The sequence below is a fragment of the Sorex fumeus genome, unplaced genomic scaffold, assembly GCF_029834395.1.
Source record: "Sorex fumeus unplaced genomic scaffold, SorFum_2.1 ptg000061l, whole genome shotgun sequence".
In the NCBI taxonomy this organism is placed as follows: Eukaryota; Metazoa; Chordata; class Mammalia; order Eulipotyphla; family Soricidae; genus Sorex; species Sorex fumeus.
This window is the reverse complement of record NW_026606118.1, coordinates 14,912,582-14,922,742: the sequence shown is the minus strand read 5'-3', so window position 1 is coordinate 14,922,742 and position 10,161 is coordinate 14,912,582. Positions and strand designations below refer to the sequence as shown.

Here is a 10,161-nt window from a genome sequence, read left to right as displayed (position 1 = left end):
TTATGAAGTCTGGGTGCCCCCACCAACAATTCTCAGCCCACCAAACAGGGAGGCAGACAACGTAATTCTACACAAAAACCTACGCCTAACTTCCAGCTTACAGAAAACAGACAGACTGAAAGACAGTGTGAAGACACTACAAATAAATCCAGAGAATGGAACACTCTACAGAGCAACTGGTGTGAACTCATCATAAAGTCAAGGTTATTTAAAAAAAAAGAGAGAGGGAAGGAAAAGAGGAATGAAAATAGAAACCTTTCCAGATTGAGAATAAAAAGGAAAACACAATGAGTGAAACTTGAGCCTAGATTTAAAAAAAAAAAAAATCAAGGGCTAGAGCAATAGTATAGCAGGCAGGGTATCCCATATGGCTCCCCAAGCCCCGCCAGGAGTGATGTCTGAGCAGTCAGGAGTATCCCCTGAACATCACCAGGGGATGTTCAGGGGATATCATGGCTCAAAAACCAAACAAACAAAACCAACACATAAAATGACATTTTGGGACCATTGGGAAATCATTACAGAGATCACGTAATTATACAGGATTATTATTTTCTTAAGTGTGATACTTGTAGTTTATACAGAGTACTTGCTTTTTTAGACAATGTAGTGAAATGCCGAAAGTTGTTCAATGCCATGGTGTTTTTTTCCCCTTTGGGGTGGGGTCAGAGGTCAGCCCACACCCTACTGTATTCAGGAGACCCCTGCCTATGCTGGGGGAACATAAACAGTCCTAGACATACACAACACCACTGCATTACCTCCTGTTCACTCTCTGGGCCCATGTGAGCTTTTCACACTGTTTGATGCTACTGTTCAGTCTGGACGGAATGGACTGAGAGGTTCATTGTGCTTTTCTGTGTATAAAGTTTTTCATATTGAAGAGATTTGGGAGCTTGAGAGATCGCTCAAAGGGATGAGCACATGCTCTGCATGCCAGAGACTGGGGGTTTGGTCCTGCACCAAGGGCACACACAGTTCCTCTGGGTCTTCCTTTAACTGACTAGTAGAGCACATGTGTGAGGAAAGGAAGGTGGGAAAGGACCGCCAGAAAAACGCCGAACTCAGGGGCCCACATCCACTTCAGAATCCGCTTGTTCCCAACAGCCAGAGTGGAGAATCTTGCGACAAAGCAGGCACAGGGAAGACTACTCTCAGGGCTAATGAGAGAGGCCTGGAGTTTTTATTGTCCTTCCTTAATTTTCAAAGAAAGCTTTTCTAGGAGGAACAAGCTACCTTCAGTAACAGGCCCCAGAACCAATCATAATATCTGAAGATATACAAAAAACGCCAGCACCCAACAGCATAAAATCCAAAAACCACAAAGCATGCAAATAACAACCTCATGATATGGGAGGGTGGGGGGGGGGGGGGGCAATGAACCAACAGCAATGGATGAGAACTGATTCCAGTAATAACATGTCTAAGTAAAATAAAGTTATTATAAATATTGATGTTCCTAACCTCGAGGAAAGGACGAGACATTTAAAAAAAAAGGCAATAAAAAAAAAACCTGCAATCTCTGAAAATTTGAACTATTGAATGCATATGCATATAGCAGCAGGGGTTTGGGGGGCAAACACAGAAGGAATCATGAGAAAATGAGCTCTTTTAGTAGAAAAGATTTATGAACTTACTATCAATATGGAACACAGAGAGGAAAAACAACAAGCAGAAGACAGTTGGAGTGTGCTCTCTGTAATAGCTTCAAGTGGTGGAACAAACAAGTAACTAAGAGTTCCAGAGAAAAGGAGAGGGGGAGAAAAAAGTAAAAACCAAAATTCTAAATCTGATAAAGACCACAAACCCACAAGTCCTGCAGAACAGGGAGGAAAAAATACAAGCAAGCACATCACAAAAATTGCTAAATACCAGGGGTAGGAAAAAAGTAATCTTAGAAGTAATCTTCAAATCTTGAAAAAGGTAACAGTAGTCTTCCTGCTGGAAATCAGTAAGATACCACTGACTTGCCAAAAGATCAGCAAAATCAAAGTCTAACATGAAGTGTTGAAGGGCGTGTGAAGCAGAGGTACTAACTCAGTGCCAGGAAGGGTAAAAAAATGACACAGCCACTGTACAAAAGAAGCTGGCATCATCTTGTAAAGATGAAATATCCAAACCTCATGACAAGCAGTACCACTCAGCACAGCATTGTTTGCAATAGCAAAAACAAAAATAAACAAACCCCAAATGTCCATCAACAGAAGAATGGATAAATTGTGGTCTATTCATGTAATACTATACAGCAATTAAAAAAAAAAAGATGACTCAAAAACACTAAGCTGAATAAAGCAGGTCACAGAGGCGAACATATAATATACCATTTATATAAAATTCAAAAACATAGGAAACTTAACACTTTACTTAGGGACAGATACATATGTTGCAAAACTACAGTAACAAGAAAACAACACAAATAATCAAAATAATTATTTGAAGAGAAGATACATGGGACTTCGAAAGTGAAGGCGATATTCTATTTCTTAAGCTGGCTGAACACAAAGATATATATATATATACATATTTATTTATACTTTTTGTCTGCTAATGTTCTGGGAGTCAAACAGGAGGGAGGGGGGTGCCACAGTAGGACATGTGGTACGGGGTTCAAATCGAGGGTCCTGCACATGCCCCAGCCTCTTACTTTTCTTTATACCTTTGACACACTTGCTTGTGCATTTTCATAGTTACGCAATAGTTCCTTTTTAAAAAAGTGAAAAAATGCGAAAGACCTGAAAAATGGAGACTCTTACATCTAACAATAAGACTGTAGAAAATGTATACAAAGGAAATGTTCCACTGCTCCTCTCCTTTGAGCCCGCTACAAATCAGTATTAGTCTACAGGGCCAGGCCCCGAGGGGGACAGACAGAGGCAGTGGACCCGCACGGGGGGACCACCGCGAGCACTCCTGCCCGGCTCCTGCTCATCTGTACTTGGACTTGTCTTTATCTTTGGATTTCTTGGGACTCCTGCTTCGGTCTCTCTTTTTGCTCCTTTCCCTCTCGTAGGTGTCGGCTTGGTGCTTGGACTTGTGACTGTGACTGAAGTGGCCGTCCCTTTCTCGGGACCGGCTCCGGCTCCGGTGCTGCGGCCGGTCTCTCTTCTCGCTCTTCTGCTTCTCCCAGCAGCTCTCTTCTTCTTCGTAGTGGCCGAACCCCATCTCCCTGTAGATGTCCTGCCAAAGGAATGGAAAGAGTTGCGAGTGCCATCAGCAAGATGATCATTAACAAAGAACTAGACAAGCCCACCATTGATGGCAGTTTTTAATGTGAATGCTGTCACATATGCCAAGAATCTTCTAAATTTTAAAAACTAGGGGAGAGTGATAGTACAGAGGTTAGGGCATCCAGGTTTGTTTCCCAGCACCACCTAAGGTTCCTGGAGCCCCGTGAGGAGTGATCCCCGAGCGCAGAGCCAGGAGTAAGCTCTAAGTACTGCTGGCTGTGGCCCAAAAGCAGAAAAAAAAAATTCAGATAGAGATCACTTTTCTTATTGATCTTAATGCTTTGTATCCACTATTTCAGGTGAACCCAAGGACCAAATCCAAACTGAAAAACCCAACCGAAATGTAAGCAAGGCTTTTAGGACAGTTGCAGTATCAAGACACTACAATATTAGTGTCCCTCACCTGTCTATGTCCCTCCCTTTGACTCTACCCCACCCCAAAAGCAGTTCTATCATTGACCTGGAATTAAAATTAAAATTCTCTATGAATCCTACAAGATAGACATTATTTAAATTGGAAACCACAAAACATTTTGGACCAGTCAATCTAAAATGAAAATATATACTGCATATTTTGGTCTGATTTTTAAGCAGTTAATTCTATGACAATTCCTCTCCAAATTTTCAAATAAACTTTCCTTGGTTTTAGACTATGCTGATGTATTTTCTTTTTTTTCTTTGCTTTTTGGGTCACACCCAGTGATGCACAGGGGTTACTCCTGGCTCATGCACTCAGGAATTACTCCTGGCAGTGCTTGGTGGACCTTATAGGATGGTTTGGGAATCGAACCTGGGTCAGCTGCATGCAAGGCAAACGCCCTACCCACTGTACTACTGCTCTGGTTACAGACTATGCTGATATATTTTCAACAAAATCTTAAAGCAAATTACTTCTCAAAACTGAGTTTAGGAAATGGTAGAACAATCCACTGCTCCAAAGACAATAAAATGAGTACATTCAAGACTACTATTATAAATGAAATAGCAATTTTTCCCAGATGGAAGAGGGTTAGTTAAACAATTCTATTTCTGCTTGCATCCAACCCTAATTACAATTACAATTACAAAGCTGAAATCTAAGAGAGCTGAGCCAATGTGATTTCATGAGATCGTTCCTGGGCCAGAGATAGTAGAGCAGATAGGGAGCTTGCCTTGCACACAGCTGACCTGCGTTCAATTCCTGACACGGCATTTGGTTCTCTGTGCACCACCAGAAGTGAACACTAAGTCCAGAGCCCGGAGGAAGTTCTGGCATACCGGTTATGGCCTAAACCACCCCACCACCCCCAAAAAAGAGTGTCCACAAAATTCAACTTTCTCTTATAGATTCCTCAGAAGAAAGGCCAAACTCTGACAGAACTCATACAGTCCCATTCATCATCTTAGGTATATGATTATAGTTGATGTAAAAGTTAAGGTTTAAAATCCACAATGATGACTACCCAAAGATTAGGATTGTGCTTTAAAGAAATGAGCAATAAGTATTCCATATATTTTCTAGATTCTGTAGTTGAGTGTTTTCTTGGGGAGGGGGTTGTTTTGGCCTCTGGGCCACACCCAGCAGTGCTCAGAGGAGCATACAGTGCTAGGGACTAAACGAAGATTTGCCACATGCAAAGCACGTGATCAATCTACTAAGCTATCTCTCCAACCCTCTGTACATTATTCAATATGGAATCTGCAGAATGAAAATACATCTAACACAATTGCTATATAAACAGTGTTTGTGGGCTACATTATAAACTGGTCCATAATTCTTCACGCAATAATTCTTATTTTTCTGAGACCCTAGAAGAAAATGAGCAGACAGCTTGATTTAAATCTTTACCAACTATTTTCTAGCAAAACATGATATCTCTAAATAAAATTTGGGGGGAGTGGGAGAGACAGTACAGAGGTAAATGCACTTGTCTCACTGACTTGGGTTTGATTCCTGGCACCACATGGTTCCTTCAAGCATGCCTACAGGTTGTCCCCGCACCACTTGAGACATGGCCCAAATCCCCACTGCCCCAAACACACACACACACACACACACACACACACACACTCTCTCTCTCTCTCTCTCTCTCTCTCTCTCTCTCTCTCTCTCTCTCTCTCTCTCTTCTGGGTGCTTCCTGCGGCATATACAAGGGTGTACACATGTACTACTGTATCTATATAGCTAATATTACTTATTTCTGCTTTGACTAAGACAATAACGTTTTAAAATGCAGAGACCATTTGTTCATGTGCAACTCTCTAAAATTTTCAGCACATTATTATACAAATAGGCATTTAAATGCCTTGAGAGTTTAAAATTAGAGGAAACAGGAGGGAGAAAAAGATTAAGCAGTATTTAAATCTTGAAGGGAGGAAGAAAACAAGGAAGCTGAAGACTTGAAACAGAATGAAACCATAAAACCTCTCCTACTTGGCATCATTTTCAAAATCCACAAGCTTTGAAAACAGGCAGCCAGGTTCAAGTGGTCTTTGCAATTTAGGGCATAGTCTAACAAGAGAGCAGAACATGTGCTTAGATTTATCAAAGCGTCACAGAGAAGTCAGAACTTGAGGTTCAAAAGAAGGGTTTATGGGTTTGAATTCAAACTGTAAGAGAGCAGAGAAAGATTCACAGCAAAGTCCAGACCTGAGATGAGCCTCAACAGATGAGTCTGAGGGTTTGAACTGACTGTAAAGTGCAAGGAGTAGTTAAGTAAAAATGAAAAGCAAGGAAGAATCAGCATAGTGCTCATGTAAGAGAAAAAGTTTAGGTCAACAGATTAAAAACTGTATTAAGCAGGGGGCTGGAGCGATAGCACAGAGGGTAGGGCGTTTGCCTTGCACGTAGCCAACATGGCCGACACAGGTTCGATTCCCAGCATCCCATATGGTCCCCTGAGCACCGCAAGGAGCAATTCCTGAGTGCATGAGCCAGGAGTAACCCCTGAGCATCGCGGGGTGTGACCCAAAAAGCAAAAAAATAAAATAAATTTTAAAAAAACTGTATTAAGCAGATCCCCTGTATTAAGCAGACCCCCTAAGTGTGCTGGCAATATTATTCTTGTTCCAGAAATAAGAAACCAGAAGGCTGGGGGCCAGAGTGGCGGGTGTATGCCTTGAATGCAGCCAAACCGGGTTCAACTACATCAACCCATATGGTCCCCCAAGCACCACCAGTAGTAATTCCTGAGTGTTGAGCCACAAGTAACCCCTGAGTACCAACAAGTGTGGCCAAAAAAAAATAAATAAAATAAACAACAACAAAAACAAAACAAAGCAAAAACTGCTCTAGACCATGTCAAGACGCTACAGACATATAACAAGATAAACAACAAATGGTTACATAGGGGAAAAAAACACAATGGCCAATAAAAGCAATCAACTGAATCTAGCAAAAGACCTCACAAAAACAGGGCAAAACAGTCTATACTGAAAGTTAATAATCTTTCTCAGGAATTAAATCAAAGATCTAAATCAAACACTAAGTCAAAGTTTAATAAATAATATTCAATCAGTGAAGCAATAGCAAAAATAGCGGCCCAAATTATAAGAATACTAAACACCTAGAAAGACACAGTGGAAGACTGACAACCGATATAAACACTCCTGAGACAGACAACCCTGCTCAGGACCCTGACCCTGTAACCACAGCGAAACTCAAAGCTCAGCAACACAAGGACCAATCTTTGGAATCAAGTCAAACATTGGGAAAATTAATGCCAGGTCATCAAACCGAACAGTAAAGTTGTTGCTCCATAAAACACAACTTGTAGGGCCAGAGAGAGAGCTCAATGGGCTGAATGCATGAGGCCTGGGTTCAATTCCTGACATTATCAGGCCCCCAAATACCACTGAATAAAGAGTGAGGAGTCACTCCTGAGCACTCCAAAGCAACTTGTAAAAAGCAAATTAAAATATTCTTAATACACTAAGCTAGAAACTGTAACTAAGAGAACCTGAGCAATATCTAGAATTAATCTAGTGCTGAAAAATTCCCTTTACTGAATTTACTTTTTTTGGGGGGGAGGAGGGGGTGCGGTTTGTGGCACACCCAGCGGTGCTCAGGGGCTTATTCCAGGCACTGCACTGAGGAATCACTCCTGGAGGTGCTCAGGAGACCATATACGGTGCCGGAGAACAAACCAAGGTCAGTCACATGCAAGGCAAATACACAACTCACTTAACCGTTGATCGGGTCCCTAAATTTACTTTTGTAGCTATAATCAAAAGCAGCAACCAGAAAAAAAAATCTGTCTCAATAAAATCTAAGAGAATATTGGTATGACTGTATTAAGAGTGTAAAATAAAAATAATTTCCTTCACTATGCTGAGGGGCTAGAGCAATAGCACAGTGGGGAGGGCATTTGCCTAGCAAGCGGCCAACACGGCATACCCGAGTTCGATTCTTCCACCCCTCTCAGAGAGCCCGGCAAGCTACAGAGTATCTCGCCCGCACAGCAGAGCCTGGCAAGCTCCCCGTGATGTATTCGATATGCCAAACACAGTAACAAAAAGTCTCACAATGGAGACGTTACTGGGCCCACTGGAGCAAATCGATGAACAACCGGAGGACAGTGACAGTGACTATGCTGAGGGGAAGAAACGAAGTTAGGTGACTCCTTGAGAATTTAACAGTTTTATAGCTGCCAAGTGACTCAAAATTTTCTTAATGTAACACCACAGGGGAAGGGCGGTAACTACAGCACCAATCCCTGTCACAGGCTCTGAACATTCGAATACCAGCACCACAGACAGGGTCTCCCCAGCAGTTCCTGGTGTGTTCCTCGATGTCAATTTTTAATGCAGATATAGTATTAAATTATATTCTCTGAAAAAAAATTTACATATTTACTGAAAAAAATTTAAGTACAGACTAAACAAAATGGTAAGCGACAGGGAGAGAAAGAAAGGGCAACAAGAGAGACAAACGATGTAGGTTCTCTGCCTGTGCCATCTCGAGTAGACTGTGTGATGTGGCCCCCTAGTAACCCTCACCCAAACCCTGCGCAGGTCTTTGTACACACAAGGCATGCACTCTGGCCCTCTGGAATCTCCCAGTCTTGGGGTGTACAAAATGTTTAAAACTGCAGCACAGAAAAGATTCCATGCAATCTTCCAACATAGGAAAACAGCGCTGATCCTAAATAGGTCTGGAGTTAGTAGGCTGATTTTTTTTTAATGAATTTATTTATTGAATCACTATGAGAACAATTACAAAGCTTCTGGGTTTAAGTCTCGGTCATACAATGATGAACACCTGTCCCTTCACCAGTGCACATTTTCCACCACCAAAAACCCCAGTACACCCCCCCATCCCACACCCTCCCCTTACGTGTGTGACAGATGATTTCCATGCTAATCACTCTCTACTTTGATTACATTCAATATTTTGACACCAGATCCACCATTATTATTTGGGATTTTCCCCCAACACTCAGATCTGCCAAAAGGCAACATTAGACAAATTACTTTGCTTTCTACTGCTGATCATGAATAGCATGATACGATTTTGGAATTCTGAAATTTTCATAATTAAATCTGGAGGGATTTCCACCCAAAGCCACTGGGTTTCGAAATTCACTTGTGTGTCTCTGGGATCATGGCTGTTAAGCAGCTTAATCAGTAGCCAGAGGGCGGCAACTTGGGGGTCTCCTTAGGGTGGGGGAGGACAAGGGCCGGCTCCACCCCTATCCCGAGGCCCCAGGTGTCTCATCACTAGCAGGCTGATCTTAAGCTATTAGGGAACAGTGACTTGTCTGTAACAGGAAAGCTCAAGAGGCTGGACTGCAACCTCAGAATGGAGGAGGCAGGGGCCTAATTCCTGATACTGCTAAGTCTCCTGGGCAAGGTGGGCACCCCACCTCACCCCAGTCCCCCAAAGAATACTAACGTAGAAAATGTCTGCTATCGAGTTTTGTTCTTTCCTTTTCTCAATGTAACAATATGACTGAGTTTAGGTATCATCTCAAACTCAGAAGAGAAACTGTGACTCACTGTTAAGGTCACATGGGTGACGAGCAGGGCAGAAACGGAAATCTCGCCTTTCTGGCAGCAGAGCCTTCAACGCCCACCCACGTCACATCTCTCCACAATGGCCACACATGGCCTCCTCACTGTTCTGAGTTTTCTCTAACCTAGGCCTGGCTCAGATGTCCTCATGTGGTAAGATAAAAGGGCTATAGTGTGATTTATTTTTTTATTTAAATAAGAGACTCTACAGAGACTATGGAAAGATAAGAGTACAAAAGCTCAACAAACTGAAGACCCCACCAACAATACTCTATCCAGCCAGATTATCAATCAGATCTGAAGAACAAAACAGAACTTCATGGATAGGCAACTGCTCGTGGAATTCATAGCCTTGAAGCCAGTTTTGCAAGAAGCATTAAACGAACTTCAAGAACAGGAGAAACTTCCCATCTTGTGGTACTGAATATGGCACTAATGGTTGTCCTCAACTAGATTAAGAAAGGTTAAAAAAAATCAATCATCACAAATTGACTTTATTGATTCATTTTTCAATAATTCTATTTGCCATTTTTAAAAGTTTTTTTTTGACGAAGTAATATGAAATAAATGTATATGCCTGCCAAGGGCAGGTCCAAAAAAAAAAAAAGCTAACCTATGACAGAAAAAATATGATACTTATTGCAGTAAGGTCCAAGTATAAAATAAAATTTAATGCAATTTTAGATACCACAGTTGGAAACTTAGCTATGTAAGTGAGAATATGCATTATACTATATTGTATTAAATAATTTCAATTTCCTTTCAGAGGTTAAAATCATATGCAAATTAATCATTACAAACTGACTTCTCTTGATTTATCTTCTGATTATTCTCTTTGCCATTTCTTTAAGTTCTGTTGGAATAAGCAGTATGAAAATAAATGTTATATGCCTGTTATATGCCTGCAAAGGGGGCAGGCTGAGGAATGTCAGGCACCCTGGGG

At 41.6% G+C, this 10,161-nt stretch overlaps 1 protein-coding gene across 1 annotated transcript in view; it reads right to left on the bottom strand.

The window, feature by feature from the left end:
- Window positions 1–1,580: 1,580 nt before the first annotated feature.
- PPIL4 (peptidylprolyl isomerase like 4) overlaps window positions 1,581–10,161 on the bottom strand; it is a 32,946-nt gene continuing 24,365 nt past the window's right edge. Inside the window, exon 13 of the mRNA XM_056126023.1 lies at window positions 1,581–3,177. Coding sequence (XP_055981998.1) covers window positions 2,926–3,177 — 252 coding nt within the window. The 3' untranslated portion in view covers window positions 1,581–2,925. The remainder of the gene's footprint in view (window positions 3,178–10,161) is intronic.